The sequence below is a fragment of the Podarcis filfolensis genome, assembly GCF_964270895.1.
Source record: "Podarcis filfolensis genome assembly, chromosome: 11".
Taxonomy (NCBI): Eukaryota; Metazoa; Chordata; class Lepidosauria; order Squamata; family Lacertidae; genus Podarcis; species Podarcis filfolensis.
In genome coordinates, this window is record NC_139613.1 from 46,224,826 (window position 1) to 46,245,036 (window position 20,211).

At 38.2% G+C, this 20,211-nt stretch overlaps 1 protein-coding gene across 5 annotated transcripts in view; it reads left to right on the forward strand.

The window, feature by feature from the left end:
- Nucleotides 1–20,211, forward strand: part of PRDM6 (PR/SET domain 6) — a 101,164-nt gene that overhangs the window by 16,240 nt on the left and 64,713 nt on the right. For all 5 annotated transcript variants that reach the window (XM_083576894.1, XM_083576896.1, XM_083576893.1 and 2 more), the window contains one exon: nt 9,095–9,402. In XM_083576894.1, coding sequence (XP_083433020.1) covers nt 9,095–9,402 — 308 coding nt within the window. The remainder of the gene's footprint in view (nt 1–9,094; nt 9,403–20,211) is intronic.

Sequence of the window (20,211 nt, forward strand, 5' to 3'; positions counted from 1 at the left end):
CGCGGCGGGGTGCGCTCCCGTCATTTGGTCCCAGCGCCTGCCAACCTAGCAGTTCGAAAGCACCTCCGGGTGCAAGTAGATAAATAGGGACCGCTTACTGGCGGGAAGGTAAACGGCGTTCTGTGTGCTGCGCTGGCTCGCCAGATGCAGCTTGTCACGCTGGCCACGTGTCTGCGGACAGCGCTGGCTCCCAGCCTATAGAGTGAGATGAGCGCACAACGCTAGAGTCTGGCAAGACTGGCCCGTACGGGCAGGGGTACCTTTACCTTTTTAATCATACTCGGAATCATTGTGCGTATCAAGAAAAAATGTTATTGTCATCAACTGCTATGATCTCTGTTGAGGAAGTGTAATGTTTACTGCATCCAGTTAATTAATTGATTAATTGGTAAAAAACACGACAGTTAATCAACTAAAAACCTCTAATTCACTGACAACCCTAATGTATTTGGGTTTTGTTTGTTTGTTTACAACTGATTCTTCCTAAGAGGATCATGTAAGAAACCTTTGTTAACAGTTCCCCCAGGAAATGATAAATTTTCTCTCTCTTTTTCATTCTCCTGTTGACACAATGTGGGGATTTAAGGAAGAATAATGTGAATTCCTTTTGAACATTTTTGGATACTCCGCACCTCCACCAAGTGATCTTCAATCAAAATCCCCATTTCTTTATGTCAGTAATGCCAATTCACACCAACAAAATTAGTCTTCAATTAAATATATAGTGGCTCATGGCTTTAGTCAAGCCTGCAATTCTATACCCACTTACTTGGGAGTAAGCTCTTATTGATCTCAGTGGGACTTACTTTTGAGGAGATATGAATAGAACTGTGCTGTAAGTGTAAATTCTTGCATGAGACTTTTGCAGTGCAATTCTGTACATGTCTATTCAAAAGTGAGTCTCATTAGTTTAATGGGAACTTATCCCTAGGAAAGTGTGTGTGTAGGATCGCAGCCTTAAAATGCACCATGAACCCCATTCAAATGCTTTTACTGCAACTTATTTCTTAATTTACAGAATAAATTTCCCCTGCAATAAAAGTTGCCACTATTTTATTGTCTATCCAATATATTGTGACAATCTTCTACCTTTTCCTCTTGCTGATTAGGAGCCTGTTCAAAAAGCCTACTGAAGTAAACAGAACAGCTCCTTCTAGTTTCAAGAGTTAATTCTGTGGTCAAAAATGTAGGGAAGAAGCAGTTCCTCATGTCTCCGACTCTTTGTTGCCCTTCATGACAGATCTTCTGAAAATATCAGACTTGTTCTGTTACTTATGTCAAAGTCACAGTAGTAGCTTCACATGCACCTTAAGGAACCTCAATTAAAATCTCCTGGTTTCAAGATTCTTGGATTTCTCTACATCTAACAGGAAGTTCGGACGATGGTATTAGAATTTTCTCTTGATAAATGCAGTAAATCAGAATGTGGCCTATGTTGCAGTTTTCTCTTTATAACTAATTATTCATACAGATTGCTGATCTCTTCCTTTGTATCACTTTGTTTGCTTTGAAATGTAGGTTCCCCCATTTCTATTTCCTTGGAAATGAGCGGTTTCTCCCTTTCTTTCTTTTTTTAAAAAGGGAAATACTAATATCTGTCCTGAGCAGTGTATTACATGTGTAAATTCCAGTTTCTTGTAAATGGACCAGGGAGCAGATAAATTCCACATCTTTCTGATCTGTATAGCTGTAGCAAAAAGACTAATTGCACCATTTACACTTTACCAATTATTATTATTATTATTTTGAAACAAATATTCACATTGCGAAAAGCAGTCTTTATACATCAGGTAAGCAGACTGATCTCAGTGGAACAGACTTATACACTGTGTGCATTGGATTTAGATGTACATCTATATAGTTTCTAAGTGCATACGGCTTAGAAGTAGAGTTAACTAAAATTAATACAATTTGTATCCATGTTATGAATTGTATGATGCAAATTCTACTGAAGCCAATAGGAGCTACTTCTTTACACTGAATGGGACTGGGCCACCTTACGTTTAGTTTTCAATTAATCTGAATGAAATTTATGTATAAACTCATTTAGAGGTATGCTTGACTTCTAAATACTTGAGCAGAACTATTTCAGTTACTTCCAAATAATGAGTTTAGGATTTGAATGGTATGCTTTTTTAAAAAATGGAACATTGTGGTCAGCATTTAAATAGCATTATAAATACTGGGGACACAATAAAAATACTGTAAAATTCAGTTTTACAGACCTACTCTGATATCAAGGCAAACATATATTTATGTACTCAGATAATCTTGGAATGCCTTTTGGAATATAGTAGAATTCAGCAAATTGTAAAGTTGGGTTTATATTACATCATGAATAATGCTTGTAGCTTAGATAGTGTTCAGAGTAAATAGCCAAGACATTTATAATAATTTTATGACTATATATGCTAGCAATTCTGGCTACAGAAACTGTTGTCAGTCTTTCTGGATATGCAGTTTCAGTATAAATAAGGAAAATGCATAAAGCAAGCACATTCTTTACATAAGTCAAGCAGATCACTTGTTTATTTGTCTATTAGCATAGTTTCCACAGGTGGAATCTACTCTTAGAGCTGGGAAACAATTGGCATTTATGTAGTCTACATCGCACCCCCCTAATTTTTTGTAGTACAGTACTCGTTTTTATTTCTTTTACAGGAAAGGAGCAAAGAGTGTCCCTCCCCCCCAAAAAAGCTATTGATTCCAGCATGTATGTCTATCTCATATTATTATGTTTTATCAGAGGTTCTAAAACCCTCATGTATGTGTAAAAGTGAATGATGTTCCATATCTAGTGGCAGAGTGCAGAAGTTTGAGCTTAAAGCCGCCTGGCTGGAGTAAAAAAGATGCTTTGGCTTCATTTAATTGAAGCTGTTCAGTAGACATGGTGTCTCCAAGAGAGCCATTAATAATCAGGAAGCTGGGAGGAGGTTACACATCTAAAAGATTGTCAGCAGGGAACAAATTATTCCAGAATCAAGGGTCTGCTCTGAAAAGTAACTGAAATCTTGATCAGTCGTTTCCTAAATCTTAAGACTTTCCAACAAGATCCCCCCCCCCCCGATTCATACAGTAAAAGAAATCTTAAAGAGGCTATAATGAAAGGTTAGAGGGAGGGTTTTTTTGGGTGGGGGGGAGAGAATGGTTGCAAGTTTAGTTTTGGGGCTAGCCAGCATGTGTTCATTCTTTATAAGGAACAATCAATTGGGTTTATTTTTGATTTTGCTTAAAGAAGATTAGTATAAATCAAATGATAGTGCCAAGCTTTCCCTGACCCATGAAACCAGGCTCTGTTTTTATTTGTTTGAATTCCCTGAAACTCTGTTTATATGTGCTTTTACTGGTTCTTTTATGTTCTTTTACTGGTTTTATGTTATATTTTTGTTTTAATGATATTGTTTATTGATCTTATGTTGTACACTAATTAGAGATTTTAAAAAATATTCAGTGGTTCATAAATGCTTTCAAACAAATACTGTAAAATTGCATTCCCCCCCCCCCCATGGCGTAGGCTTCCTTGAATTTCCACCCCTTTGTAGTGGGAAACATGTTCTTGAGCTATTTTCCTATCTAGGATGGTGTCCACTCTAGGCTGCATCTTTCTCATCTCACATTTCAATTACAGTGCAGTCCACAAAACACTTAATTTTTTGCATGTGCTCCTCTGTCTTACACATACTTACTCAAAAGCAAATTGTATTGCTTTCAGAGGTGTAAGGATTGACGTAACCAAGTGGTATAGTTTATAGAAGGTAATGGAACTAAACCAGGGTTCAAGGATCCTGGTTTAATTGATTTCAGGATTGTGGTCTGGCATGTAGTAATGATACCACTAGCAAACAATTGTCCTTGGAACCAGGGCGGGTGATATCATTAGGCAAACTAGGCAGCTGAGTAGAGTACAGACCTCAGAGGAGCGCAGTACTGACCTTGCGGACACAGTTTTATACAGATTATTTTTTGTTATATAACAAAAAAAGGCTAACTTCAATTTTCAGAAACACATGGCTTGTAAAAATGATAAAAATATTCAAAATATAAAAATAAAAGATCAGAAATTTATATTTTGAATAATGTTATCATTTCTACATGACATCAGTTTTTGAAAACTGAAGTTAGCAATATTTTTTTGGTGATGTAAGCCTTGCCTAGGGTGCAAAATAGCCTGGCACTGGCACTGCTTGGAACATTTCCATGTCTGTGTGCATTTTCAAATACGGTATATTTGTGTCATACCTTAAACAGGGTTTAACAAAAGCAATGCATATATGTAGTGTTTATATGATATTTTCCAAACCACATCCTATATAATAGGCTTCCAAAATAAAAGTAATGGTCCATAGTTTGAACGTGTATGCGAATATTCAGTAGTGAGAAATTTTAGTTTTACACCTGTAAAACCATATCTACCTTATGAAATGAAAGGAAAAGGTTATGAGGGGAATAGGAAGAAAGTGTAGACAACAGCCTATCTCTTCTTCACAAAACATTAAAGAAATGCATGGAGCCTTAATGTCACTTTTATCAGCATTAGCTTCTGTAGTTTTCTACAGCACTAGGGAATATATCTGCCTGTATTAACAGGAATTATCATCCTGATCCAAAATAATTTCTGGGTACAAATAAAAGGATTTAAGTAAGCTTAAATTGCATTGAAGCCAACAGAATTAAAGTGATTTCAAGTATTTCATCTGAGGATGGGATAGGATTGTATATAGGATTTATAATCCTTTTGACCACAGCCAAATGTCCTGTATCTCTGTGGGTTGGTTCATACATAATGATTCTAGTCCAACAGATTATAGTTTGTTAGAGTGGGCGGAAAGCAATGAGTCTGAATGCTCTTTTTATCTTCCACTTTCATACACCTGGCTGCAGAAGTGACTTCATGATTTGTTAAATCATAGTTCGCTCAGGGTGTCTTGACCAGGAATTGTGTTTAAGTGCTGCCTGCAATCCAAGATTGCAGAACAGTTTTAGTTGCAGGCAGTGCTTAAACTAGAGTTTGTCAGTTTGGATGCCTTGGGGAAATGATTGTTTCGCAAACCAGAAAGTCTCCTCAGCTGGACATGAAAAGGAAGGAGGGAACACTTGAGCTCATCACTCATTCCTTCTTCAACTGACCATAGTTTGTTGGGTCAGCAATATTACACCTGAACCTGGCTTTTAGCTGGAATCCCTAACATACTCACTTGTAAGTATGTACCACTTCAAGTGGACCTAATAGAGTACCAAGTGATTTTCCTGAATCTAAATAACTATGTCATAGAATCTTAGAATTGGAAGGTAACTAGTTGTTTGTGGCCTAGAATTGTAGAGTTGGAAGGGATCTAGTGTATCCCTTGCAATTCAGGAATCCTTTGCCCAACGTGGGGCTCAAACCCACAACCCTGAGATTAAGTGTCTCTACTAGCTGAGCTGTCCCAGCTTCGGGTTCACGTGTCTCAAACACTAGCATCCAGTGTTTCATGGCAAACTGCTGTTGAAATCTAGGACCTTAAAAAAGTAATATGTATAGAGATCGGCTGTTCAAAGAAAAAGTCAAAAATCCCATTTTGTACGCTGAAGTGCACTTCAATCAGTTTTTTTGGCAAAGGTGCTTAACAGCTGGAGGATAACTGTTTTAATTTGCTGCTTAATGCGGTACAGTATTCCTTACAGCCTTGCATTTTTAAAGGAATCTTCAAATTAATTATATTTTAATATATATATTCTGATTTACTATTCATCTAGATGGTTGTAAAAAAAAAAGCATGTACCATATATACTCAAGTATAAGCCGACCCGAATATAAGCCGAGGCACCTAATTTTACCACAAAAAAACTGGGAAAAGTTATTGACTTGAGTATAAACCTAGGGTGGGAAATGCCGACAGCGGCAAAGGTGGAGGAGGAGGAAGGAGCAGCCCAAAAGGGCTGCTTTTGGGCTGCTCATTCCTCCTCCTCCGCCAACAACAGCCTCTGCCGCTCGCAAGGGCAGGCACAGGAGCCGCGCTTGGCAGAGCGGCGGCGGCACGAGTGGTGGCAGCAAACAGTAAGTGGGACCCTCACTTGAGTATCAGCCGAGGGGGGCTTTTTCAGCATAAAAAATGTGCTGAAAAAGTTGGCTTATACTCGAGTATATACGGTAATTAATTATGAGCCTTTGAACAGTGATAAATTAACTTGAGCAGTGATAAATTGCACCTAGGTGCCATAATATATGTGTGTAAGTTATCAACTGCAGAAATAAGAGGCTGCATTTTAGTTATGTGACTCATAATCACATTGAATAGGTAGAAACTTTTTATACTTCTCTGAAAGATTCTTACACAGTATACTGTATTGAAGTTTATCTAACATAGGAGGCAAGAAGGCCGTGACAGTCCTGCTGGGTTTATAACCTGTGGTTTTAGGCTGCTTACTTACTCCAGATTTGTGGTTTAGACCACCAAATCCCTAACCAACTGGTGAATATTTTTGTTTTATTTTTAGCTGCTGGATGTGTATGATGCAGAATTATCAGGGGGAAAGTAATTGCTGTGTAAATAATGTAGAACAAGTACTACTTTTTGAAAATATTTCTGGAAAAGAGTTGTCTGAAACCTTTAATTGTGTTACAATGTATAAAATGTGCCAAGAACTGTAATTGATTCAAAGAGATTCATTTTTATTTTAGTTGCAAAACATATTTCTGAGCATGAACTGTTCTCTTGAAAGTCCAGAACCTTCATGTAAAGAATATGGAAACCATTAACATGAAACGGAATAAAATGAAAACTTCTGAAGTCCTTTTTATTCATATAAGGGGGAAAAATAGTAAAATGTTAATGTACCATAAGGTTTCTGTGCATTAGTTACTGTATGTACATAACATTTTCTGGTGTCAGTAAAGATTAGAAACTTATTATAATATTGAACTGAAATTGAAGGGGCTGATAATGGCACTATAAGTGGGCATGCACATGGGGAACGAGCTCTGCTTGCACTACAAGACTTGTTCCTCACTCTCCTCCCCGTGTGTGCCCCCGAAACCTGTTATAGGGGTTCCCCGAGCCCATTCTGTGCACACAGCTTAGTAGAACCCCACCCTGAAATATGAACGGCCAAAGGTGTAGTTTCATGAATAGCTTGCCATTCATAAAGTTGGCATAAACATAACATGCATTTACATTTTACTGTGGAAACAAGTAAACATTTCTTCAGAAATAATTGTGTGAAAATTATTTGACTAAAAGCCTTAAGTGAAATCATGGCTAGCGAAAACTTGGGAGATTAGTATTTCTGTACCCTACCACAGTCACTACACATCTTATTTTCATGATAATTTCAATTAGTCATTATCGGTTTACTTTGTGTGCTACTTTCCCCACAGAAGACTGTGCCCAAAGTAACATATTTTTCCATGTATAAGACTAGGTTTCCCCCCTAAAAAATAATGTCCATAATTTGGGGGTGTCTTATACACAGATAGATCTCCCCCCCATTTTCTTAAATCGGAGTCCCCCCAAAATAGGGGGCGTCTTATACATGGGGGTGTTTTATAGACAGAAAAATATAGAATCTTACTTAGAATACACACACAAGAAGCAAACAAATAATGAAAACAGAAGCAGATAGTAAAATATAAATGTTGGCATATCCAGACAGTTTACTGTGTGTCATATCAGGACAAGAGTACAGCAACAACATATCAAACATATTAAATGCAATAACACTTCCCATATCAACAAGATATTTAAATATTTATGCGAAAGGATGCAGTGTAATCCAACACCCCCACAATATGGATTACTGAGGGGATGTGTTGAATGGCATGGAGTTGCTTTCTCACAAGCCTTCATTGGTGGCAGGACTGGCACCAGTTGGAGTGGTGGAGGCACCAGCAGTGCCCATTCAGGTGAAAGCTACAATTTGTGGTTTCCTCAATGGCAGTAGCCGATAGAAAACCCTGAAAAGACACGTTTCAGAGTAGTGGCAGGGCACCAGTGGGTTTAGATCTGGATCCAAAGTCATCGAGATCCCTCAAGGGGCTGGGTCCTCAGCACCCTCAGGTACACCAGCCTGGAGCTGGTGTAGCAAAATATGAAGAAAACAAACACATGTCCCCCAACCTTCTACTTTTGTTGGTGTGGTCCAGCATGCGTTTGAATGGTGGGTCCACTGTTTGCTCCAGTTAGGATTGCTCTGTCCATGAGCTGATAATAAGACAACAAAACGTAGCAAATCCTAACAAATGTTTGAAAACATGTAAAAATAATGCATTTAAAGCATTTTTAACTAATTTTAACTGATAATTCATTTATTTTTTAAAAAAGGATAAAAATAAAGTTTCAGACATAAATGGATGAATACATAGCCTATAAAAAACACAGTGCTTATGTCATTGAAGACACCTGTAGAAAATGTAGCTAGAAATTGCCAAGCTGAAGGACAGCCCAGTGACTTCAGGATAATGCAGTTTATGCGGATAAAGGGAAATGGAATATGTATGTTAGATATGGAAGCAGTGATGAAGCAAAGTAAAATAGGGTGCTTTAAACAATACTAGTAAAAAGTAGCACAAAATATTGCTGTTACCAGAGAGCCAGTCCTCTGGTATGAGAATGGCAGTGGGAGGGAAGATCAGGAGGAACAACTGCAGGAGGGGGCCAGAGGATGCTTCAACTCAGTATCCATGGCCTGACTCATCCTTTTGCCTAGTGGCAGGGCTGGCCCTGTGTAGATTAAAGTCTTGGTCATTCTGAGCAACTGAACAGAACAGAAAAGTACCTTAAAGTGGCCAGAATGTGAACCTAAGCCAACTCTTAAAAATAATAGCTTTAAAATCCTATGAATGCATGTGAATGTGTTCAGGCTTCGCTTGAATGAACCTTCTGTACACCTTCTAATGTCCCAAATAGGTTTACCTTGGGAACATGATGCTGTTTATGCATATATGTATTATAACGGTGGTTGAGATATGAAAGATGAGCACACAACAAGAGTATGTTTATATGTTCCTATTTTTAAAAATGGTGGATTAATCCACATATCTCGGCCATGAGATCTCATGGCAGTAGCCTAGCTGTGACAAGCTAATTCCTTTTTGGTTTTTGTCTTTGCTCTATAGGATGTGACATGTGTGCAGATAATCGTAATGGAGAGTGCCCCATGCATGGCCCTTTGCACTCTTTACGCCGTCTGGTGGGCACTAGTAGTGCTGCTGCCGCCGCCCCTCCACCTGAGATTCCTGAGTGGCTTCGGGATCTGCCCCGGGAAGTGTGTCTGTGCACCAGCACTGTGCCTGGTTTGGCCTATGGCATCTGTGCTGCTCAAAGGATTCAGCAGGGCACCTGGATCGGGCCTTTCCAGGGAGTTCTCCTTCTGCCAGAAAAGGTGCAAGCAGGAGCCACCAGGAACACCCAACACCTCTGGGAAGTAAGTCACAGTTCAAAGCATTTTGTTTTTTAATGTCTGATAATGCATTCAATATTTGTTTCATGAGATTTTCAAAAGACCTTTTTTCCACTATCAAAAAGCTCCTGCTATAGATTTGGAAATATATTCTGTATATATAGCAATGCAGGCATATAAATGTTCCTCACATCTTTTCTGTTTGGATATGTCATTAGCAGCAAGAAGCTGCAAATTCCAGTATATATATTTTTAATAAAACAGATTCTTACAGATGTTGAGAAAGATGTACAATAATATTGTTTTTAGTTCTGCAGAACAACTGGAAGTAAGTTTAGCTGAAATTAGTAGGACTCCAAAGCAAATACGGTTATAGGGATAACAATCCCTTAAATCTTAAAAGTCATAATTTTTGTAGAGTTTTGCAAATTATTTTGTTATTGGGCTGCTTTTTACTTCTGACATAGTGTGAACCATCTGCAGCTAATTCAAAAGGTGAAAAAAGAGAGCAATTTTTCTATTAGCTTCTGTATTAGCTGCCAAAGCAGGTACTAATCCTCTGTTGTTCGATGAAAGAAAAGTCAGCTTAGTTTATAATCCTGTTTTAAATAACAAAGGGTTTTACAGGGCCTTTTAAAAATGTAACATTTCTAGCTTTGTAAACTATAAAGCTGCGAATCAGGCCAACTCTTTCTTCCCTACCTCTCTAATATGCTGATTATGGTGTTGGATTCCTGGGCTTTTAAAACCACAGTTTCCTGCTTCATTCCAAACAGGTAACTGTGTATTAATGTTGGTTTATTAAGCAGCACAGGATCTTAAACCATGTTTTTATCCTGATTAGTAAACCAACATAAAACTACAGATCTCCTGTTACTTTTGAAATGGAGAACCGTGGTTTAAAGAGCCTCTTGGAAAGCACACACCTAGTACCCTAATCAGTTGACTGGTGCAGAAAGCATGTCTTCAAAGAAAGTTGCTGTAACCATTGATCAGCTGATCGGCTGTTACAGCCACTGCCTATGAACTTTCACTGGTGTCAAACACTTGATGTTATTATCCCATCTGTTGATTGACAGGTCAGTGATCTGCCCACCTGTTAAGTTGACCCACAAGGAGTGAGGAAGGATCTGGTGAGCCATCTAAACCGAGTTCCCCACTTCTGCTGTAGCTGATCTGAAAGCTACTCAGTTATCTCAGGTGTTCACTAAGTGACAGAAAGTGTTGGGCCATGGTTCCCCACGTGGGGTACCCCCCCAGGGGGGCAATTTGATTTTTAAGGGGGCAATTTGGGAATGAGTTATTAACAGTTAAGCCTTTTAGGCTTCCTCCACATGAATAGGAGTTCACTTTTTGAATAATAAGAACTATATGTCACGGGGGGGAGGGGTGGATCAGGATTTTAGAGATGCTTAGGTGGAGCATGGCCAAAAAAAGGTTGGGAACCACTGGTGTAGAGGAAAAGACCTATGCACAGGGAACACTCCTGATTATAGTTGTCTTCGCACATGTCACATCCTATGAAGTGCTAAGTACAGAAGCAAATAGGGAAGCAAATAGGAAGCCATTGTAGCAATTAAAAGAGGAAAGTCTCGTGATCTGAATTAAAAGAGTTGAATTTTTAAAACGGAGTAGGCTGAGGTGTGACAACAAAATTAGAGAGACAATTGCAGTACTAAAGGCCAGGCAGTTTACCAAGGGGGAGGGGGTATAAGAGGAACAGCTGTATTTTCGCAATGTGGTATAGAAAGAATCACATGACTTCAAAATGGACTGTATGTAGCAAAGAAGAGGAGACAACCAAAGATAAATCCAAAGCTTTGTGCCTGATTTACAAAATGGATTTTGAAGATGGCCAATGAATGTAGAGAGCAAGGGAAGAGAGGAAGAATTGGGAAGAAAAATGAAGAGTTTGTTCTTAAATGTACTAAGTTTGAGATGCCAATGCAAGAAATATTAGGCAGGCAGTTGATGTATTGGATGGAAAGAGAATGTTCTCAGTCAGAGAAATGGAACTAGATACCATCAGCATAAAGCACAAGATTTTTGTGTGTAGAGAGAATAGCAAAGAGCCAAGAATAGGTCCCTAAAGCCCCACAACAGGGAGGAGGAAAGCAGAGGAAAAAGGTGCCCTGGGTTGAAATACTGAATGAGTGATGTTGGAAAAGCAGTCGATGAGAACAGAATCGTGGACACCAAGGTATAAAGGGAGTTAACCAGAATAGAAGCAGCCGAAGGTAGTCAAGCAGGATGAATATAGTTTCAGTGCATTGCAGATGATGGAAGCCAGCTTGTAGTGGGTCTAAAGAGGATTTTGAGAAAATATAGGGGAAGCAGTCGGAGTTTGTGGCAGTGGTTTGGAGGCAAATGGTAGGAGTGAAATTCTAGAGTATATGAAGGGACAGAATAGATCAAAGGCTATATTTTAAAAATGAGGGTCATTGTTGCAATACAGTACATGTAGAAGACACCAGAGGGGAGAAAATGGCAGCCCAGTTGTATTTATGCTATACAAACCGCTCTGTAGCAAAATCCGTTAAGATTCTCAGAATGAGGATGTTCAACATAATTGGCACACTAAATGCGCATCCAGCTTCCTAATCATAGTGCTGTTCACGCACTCTGAAAATGCTGATTCTGAATGGTCCCATAGTAGTTTTCAGCATGAATAAAAAACATTGAAGGACCATTGCAAAGACAATTAAACACCAGTCCAGATGTGGTGCTCTTTTATTTGCTTTGCTTTGGCAAACATCTGGATTTTTGCATTTGATGTATAGTTGGACACTTTGGACATATTTTTTGGCATGCCTGTGTTAGAGCTCCTACCACACATTCAGTGTTTGCTTTGTATGTAATCCATACAGTTCAATGTACAGCAGTTTGAAGTAAATTAAACACCATTCCATTACCTCACGACATGGCCTGACACCTATGGGTGTTCATTGGGAAATTATACAGTTCTTTATCAATCAGCCAAGTCCTTTTTATAGCTTACAGAAAAGATCATCTCTTTTGAAAGCCAAAAATATGAATCATTTTACTTATGACTCCTTTAATTTTTCCTTTGGCCATTTTTTTTAACCAATGCAGAATTTGCTTGTGTGTTATGAAAATACAATAAACACTGATTTATTTAAAGCAAAAAAATATTGCTGGGTTTAGCAAGTAAACACTGTTCTTTCTAAGACATAAATTGATTCCATCCGAATTCAATAATATTTCTAGAGTTTGTTCATTCCGAGTTAATGAAAACAATTCTTTCCTAACCTTGTTGCAAAGAAAGCAACCCTTTTAAAAAAGAAATTGGGGCTTATTGATGAGAATGAGATAATTTTATCTTAATGTGTTTTCTAATAAAGAAGTGAAACTGCACTCGCTTCCAACATATATGAAAAGATTATTTCAGTTATTAATGTGTCTTTATTCCCAGGAGAAAAATTAATCTAGTTGCGTAAGGTTTCCACTTTCTGTTTAACATCAAATTGTAATAAGACTAGACTTAAGGAATGCATAGAGGCCACACTTTAAATTCCATTGGAATATAATGCAGACATTTTAAAGGCTTGAATGTTCTTGTTATTGAAGTTTTTCAGACTTTAAGGTTTTAGTAAAATAAAGGTCTGGAAAGCTGTGGATGGCAATTTGCTGCCCCCCCTCCACAGCATTGAGGTAGGGAATTGTAACTGTTTAGAGCACAGAGATGAAAACGTTTGCTGAAGTTCCATTGACAGATCTATGGAAGCATAAGATTCTATTGACTCTTAATTTTTATGGTCATAAATTGTTCACCTAAGTCTTTGTGCACCAGAAATGAGTTAACGCTTTCCCTCTCTGTGAGATATTTAAGAATCTCTTGTAATGTGTGGCACTTTATTAGATTGCAAGTTTGCAGTCAAGATCTACGTTATATTTAGTCTTTGTACAGCTCCCAGGAAACTTGTTATAGTAGTAGTAGTTTTAGTAATTATAACAACAGCAGCAATAATTTGGAATGTTGGAAGAGTTTATTTTCCGATATGTTCTTTAAAAAGATGATATAGTATGTTTTGTCACCTAAAAAAAGTAAAGATGCCTTTACATGGCTGTCTCAGATCTTATAGCTTGGATCCACAGATAACTTGACTTACGTGAAAGTACACCTCCGCTTGTGAAGGGCAGCTTCACTGAATTATCCCAGTTTCCTAGTTGCACTTCATTCCCATGCGTCCCATTAAATGTAATTCCAAAGGGTCCCTTAACTCAGGAGGTGGGTGGGGCAGCCAGGAAAGCTCTGCTGTGTGAGTAGAGTTCCGCTTGTCTGTCTCTGGGTCCAACCGAATGGAAATTAAATCAATGGAATTGTGTTTAAGATCTTAACCTGGCACTTGGAATCTAAGATTCAGAGGGAGCTCTCGTTATTCCTGAGACAATTAGTTGTGCTTAATCCCTGCTGAAATCCATGAAGCTAGTTTTCACAATTAACAAATCTTTTCAATTTCAAAGGCACTTAAATACCATTAAAGGCGGACCCTTGTAGTCCCATCCAACAACTATTGGGGGGGGGGGGAAAGAGACACAGAGAACATTTTAAGCATATCAGTAGTAGCATGAACACAAATTTGTGTTCTCATTATCTCCACTACACTTAAAATATATACATATTTTATTTTTTATGTATTACATTAATATTCTACATTTCTCTTTTTCCCCATTTTATCCTCACAACAACCCTGTGTGGTGGGTCAGGCTGAGAGACTTATGGCGGGCCCAGGGTCACCCAGTGAGCTTCATGGCTGAGCAGCTTTTTCATCCACATTCTATACATGTGAATATTAAGAGAAGCTGCCTTATTCTAATCAGGGTGCATCACTCACTTAATAAGTGAAAGCAGTTGAATGCAATAGAAATAAGATCAGCTGAGGGCAGGGGTCATAAAAAGACATTTAAATCCTAGGGAGCCTACACATTTGACTGTACTGTAATTAAAATGGTCAAGGGTCCATTTACACGAGACATTTTGAATCTGCTTATGGGAAATTTGAGGGCACGTTTCTCATGGATACAAAAAAGAGCTACAATTTTTACCTTTTTTCCCTAGTAAGGAGCAAGTTCCAGTTGTACTGATAGATTTGCCTCAGGATTCCCTAACCTACATTTAAGTCTAGGTTTTTGATGCAGGAAAGCACAAGGGGATAAAATTATGTGCAAACCATAGCTTTATTAAGATGAAAATTATGTTTCTCAGCAATCCATCATCTAGAATTCTAGACTGCTTGTCAGCTCTGTTTCAAATATGTCATGTTCATGAAATTCAAATAATTTTGCCCTGAAAATAAACCTTAGTAATGTTATCATTACAGTTCTCAATATGGAGAGTAAAAGAGCTATACTTTATGCCTAATATAGTGGGAAAATATAGTCTTACACGAGACTCCTCTTTTATTACATTTTTAAAAAAAAAGTCTGAGTATTTTGGACTTTTATGTAGATTGTAAAACTGATTCTGCTAGAAACATTTCTGTTCTCTAGCTTCTTGGGAAATTAGTTAGAGTTGGGCTGCAAATTTGGTCTAATCTATAGTCTTAACACTGTCTACTCAGAAGTAAGTCTCACAGAATTCAGTGGAGTTTATTCCCAAGAAAGTGCATATAGGATTTCAGCTAAAGTACCATTTCCGGTTCAACATCTCTGCAGGAAAGTAAGTGTAGAAGTAAATTTCTGTAACGCAGTTTGCTCCACAACCATTTTAGCGATTGTTGGAATTCTGTTGACTAGCTACCATGAGTATTGTAGTTCTCTTGCTTATCTGCTACTAAATAAACCCTATCTTACTAATAGTGCAATTTTATGCATGTTTACTCAGAAGTAACTCTTACTGGCTTGGATCCTAAGTTGCTGCTTGGTTCATGTAAAGGAGGATGTGATTTTTACCAACAACCCTCCATTGTCAGTCCTGTCCCACATTCCACATTATTTTTCATTGATCTGTATCACCAAGGAGCAGTTTTTTCGGGGCACAAGGGACTGCAGAGGGGAGAGGGAAGGTCCTGCTCCATCTATGTAAATGGTTCAATTTGTTTAGGGAAAGCTAGACTGCAGGCCCAATGTGTTGAATGGGACTTGCAGTTCCCAAGTAAGCATGTAAAGGATTGCCTGCTTCACTTGTTTATGTTTGTTTGTTGTTAGCATGCAGTTTGAGTCAACCATATTTCTGGTTCTAGTCCAGAAATATACATGTATCCATGAACAGCGCATTAGTTTGTGCATACATCTGCACACACCCAGTTACTTAAGAAATGCTTGACACTGTCAACTGTACCAACAATGGTCACTCAGAGGAATGGAGTGGCCCCACTCCTGTTACCAGAGATCAGCTTTGAGAAAGTTTACTACGGTATATCAGCCATATGCTCAGTACTCCATGTGCAGGGTCCAGTCCAGTTTGCTGCAACATATGGACCACCTTTGTTTGGATAAAATGTGTGTATAAGAGAATTCTATTTAATTAAGCTTAATGTTGAATTTAAATGAAAAATAAAACATTGATACATAAATTTATATTTGTGTTTTAATCGGATATTAATGTGATTTAAAATATAAGGTATTTTATTTGAAATAAGTAAAGTTATTTTCAGAGATAATGCACTGCCTCTGTATCTGAAAGAGACAGTACTAATTTATATTCACTTTATTTTTACTTCAGTTTCATCACTATCAAACATCTAATTGCACTCTTTTAACAGTTGAAATATATAATACAACTGTGGGTCTCTTTCAGTTTTCATTCTAACCAGTGGGTGATCTTGCATCAGTCATGTAAACAGAAGCAAGATTGAGTCCCCCTAAAATCTATTTCCAAAATAAATAATTTATTTCTTCATTGAAATCCCATTTTTCGAACAAGCATGTTTTACTTATATGGGTACTGCAATGCTAATATACAATTCTGTATGTCATACAGTGGTACCTCGGGTTAAGTACTTAATTCGTTCCGGAGGTCCGTTCTTAACCTGAAACTGTTCTTAACCTGAGGTACCACTTTAGCTAATGGGGCCTCCCGCTGCCACTGTGCCGCCACCGTGCGATTTCTCTTCTTACCCTGAAGCAAAGTTCTTAACTCGAGGTACTATTTCTGGGTTAGCGGAGTCTGTAACCTGAAGCGTCTGTAACCCAAGGTACCACTGTATAGGTGAACTGTCACCCCAAAATTATAATCAGTATTTCAGCAGCCCATGACTCCTCTCATTTATATACAATTCTCTTTTTGGCATATCTCTTTTAAGGTCTTGAAACAATGTTGTTCTGTAAAATATTATTGCTCATAAATATGAGTCTTTATACTGAATAAAACGTGGCTTCAAAAGCTTAGACTTATCCCCCACCCCCAAATACCTCATTGAATTATTTTGATTTCATCTGAAAGACTAAAGGCGGCACTTTAATAAGATGTATTAATGCCTAAAATAGAGTGCACATCTGATGTCAGTATGATATTGATGCAATATGCTGATAAAAACCTGATTATTGTGCTGTAATGCCATATAAAACCTGCCATGCTGGAAACATTTCAGAGAGTTTCCTTGCTCATTTGTTATCCACTTTTACATCGTGGGATTTTATGGCCTGCAGATATTCCTTGCGTGGTGAATTTGAATTCATATGCTCTTGAAGAACAACTCTCTCTCTCACACACACACACGTGTGCACACACAGAAATATAGTCCAATATTTGCTTTGCTTCTAAGCCAATGCCACCTCCCATCCCCCCATAAGTTAGAGAATTCCATTATCCAAATTGTTACACATGTGTGACAGAGGTTGACCTTTAGTCATGTCAATCCTTTTTGTGTAGGCCTCAGGCTCCAGCTTAATAGCTCAAAGCCTGATTTACTCACTGTAATAGGGGCAGAAGGTCGAGCAATTGTCAGCCTGCCTGCTCATACCTTTCTCAGAGCCTGGTTGAAGGCTGTTAACACAAAGCTTTTCAAAGTGAATTTACAACCACCACCACTGACAGAGGCCAATCAGTACACCATAAATGTCAGGTTAGTGAGATTGAGCAGTAAGTAAAGTACTGACAGCCCACCATTGGCTGAAATCAATTGCTTAAGATTTAACTGAGAATAGCAATCTACGTATAACCATGTCTAAATATGTAGTGAGAGTTTCACAGCAGATTTACATATTGGCAACACAAAGGGTACTACCAGCTGTAACCTACATTAAAGTATTTCTCTTATTTCAAGGGAAATCTTCTCATTCCATGGTATTGCCGCTTTGCAGAACATAAAATGTGGGTGCCAGAATATATCAGATCCGTAGGACAAATGCCATAGTGTAGCTCCACGGTGCCTCTTAGATTTTTGTATTTTTATCTAGAAACCCTGTTTACTGCACTGAGCTTTTATAATAGCACCATCACCTGTTTGTGATGGGGCTTGGCTGTTCATAGCTTGGCTGTTATATTTCCTCCCTGTACTCCTTCCACTTTTTCTTCTCCTCCTAATTTAGTACATGGCTGAAGAAGGGTGAAGGAAAACAGATACAGCACTGCCAGAGAAAATATATGATGGTTTTTATCTTGCATCAGTAAAGCTTAATAATTTTCATCTATTAAGTGATACACTCAAAGCCTGTAATTTGATTCACTGATTTGGTCTAAGCTTCATTTGGAAGGAAACTGTGACTCTTCATCCTGCTATTCTGTAATGGAAGACTATCATGAAAGTCACTAATGAGTGATTACATTCTGAGGGTTTGAATATCCATGAGATGTAGTAACTAACAAGACTGAATGTTTTTATCATTTTGTGCAATGACAGCTTGGACAACAATTCATTTAGCTGTGATGGCATCAGCATTAAAATGTAAGAATCCATTAAAATGCTGTATGCAAGGATTTATAAATTAGGCAATTTCCTTGATTATTGCAACCATTTACAAAATTGATTGTCCCAGTGTGGCATAGGCAGATTCCAACAATGATCATTGACAAGAGGCATGTACTTGAATATCTATATTCATTGTTCACTAAAATAGGATGCCTCTCTACTATTGCACTTCTCTCCATCTCAAGGTCAATCATGCACTGAAATAAGTCTCTTAATGTAAGAGATCACACATCTTTAAAGAAGGCTCACATGCTATTTATAGACTAGTCAAGATAGCTAGATAGCTTTTTTTCTTTCACCCTTAATTTGCTTGCTTACAGTCTTAGACATTCGATACCATCTGTACTGAATATTCTCTTTGCAGCCTGTTATTGAGAGGTAAATAATTTTTGTAAATTGCAGTAGTAAATATTTATTTGATTAAAGATATAAAAGTCAATAAAGTGTTTTATTTGTTTCTTCCTAAAGTTCTAATTAACCAATAGATATACTGTATGGTAACTTGATCTCAGTCAATTTTCCCCGAGAAGACATAATAAGGATGTTATGTCACAAAGTGAATATGTTCTTGAGTTAAGTTCCCTATTTCAGAACCAGTAAAATAAATCATCTAACTGCATAGGCATTAACCACAAAACCACAATTTTCCTTTAAATATGAAAAATCAGATGTGTGCATAGTAATATTTTCGGGTGGAAACAGTTTTTAAATATCAAACATAAAGTCAGGCTTTTTCTGAAAAAAAAAATATTATTTTCAGACACATGTGGCAGGCAGTAAATGAATATGAGCCAGACTCCAATCACCTTATGGTCATGATTTGGACCACTGTTGCAGCTGTGGTTTAGGCAAAATTCTTGTACAGGATGATGCTACGATCTGGAATGGGTGCTTACCCAGTCTCCAGGTGAGCGGCAGTTGTGGCCCGTTGTGGCAGTCCCTCGGCTCCACAGAGCAAAAGACCTTCCTATCAGGTGACCAGCATTTGGGGAATCTCCTCAGCTGGCCACAAGGGAGGGTGGGATAGCTCACTATCTGCTTGATTGCAAACTGGCTAATCAAGTGGCTAGAGGGCCTGGCTATAAAGGATAGCTGCACCCAAACTAATAATAGGTCAGGATGAAATGGTTCATCACCCCTAACTCAAACAGGTACGATCACAAGGTACCCCATTAGAGGGATCTATTGGGAAGACTCTGTCCAGAAGCAAAGTGTGAGGGCCGACAAGCCATAGAATTTCTGGCAGTGGCTTTAGGGGGCCACCGAGGCAGACCCATGTCCTGAGGAGGTCCCCTAATCCCTTGAGATGTTCCTGAACTCCTGACTCCCATTGTGCTGGACCATTGGCCCTGCTTAGCTGTGGCTGATGGGAGTTGTAGTCAATCAATATCAGAAGGGTCACAGGTTCCCCAGTCTTGATCTAGAGAGAGATCCTTTCAGGTTATGGAGATGAATTTTTCTGCACTGCTTGAGCCACCTTAGCTTGTTCTCTTGACACTTCTCATGTGCTTAATTTTCAAAATCTGTGACTTGCTGATGAAATTGGTAGAGCATTGAGCTTTAGTACTCTCTTTATCTTTTTACAAGTTTCACATTGCTTAATGCATTGCTCTTGAAAACACTGTATCTAAGGCGGCTTAAATATATTGCAAAAAACGTTTCATTAAAGTTTGTGGATGCAAATAGTGTGTTTCAAAGGAAACACGTTATTTTGCCCAAATTTTACTTTTAAACATCCCCCTTCTCTCCCTGATGCTGATGAAATCTTTAACCAATGTCATGACAGCATATAACATAAGGCCTCAATTTTTTAAAAAGTTCATCATTTTAGCAGTTAATTCAATTTGAATTATGTCACCTTCAGAAAAATGACTCATGCAGGTATTATCAAATTTGTATTTTAAAGAATGATGGATGAGAGCTAATTCTCTAAACATGGTTTTGATAATGTTGAAAAGTT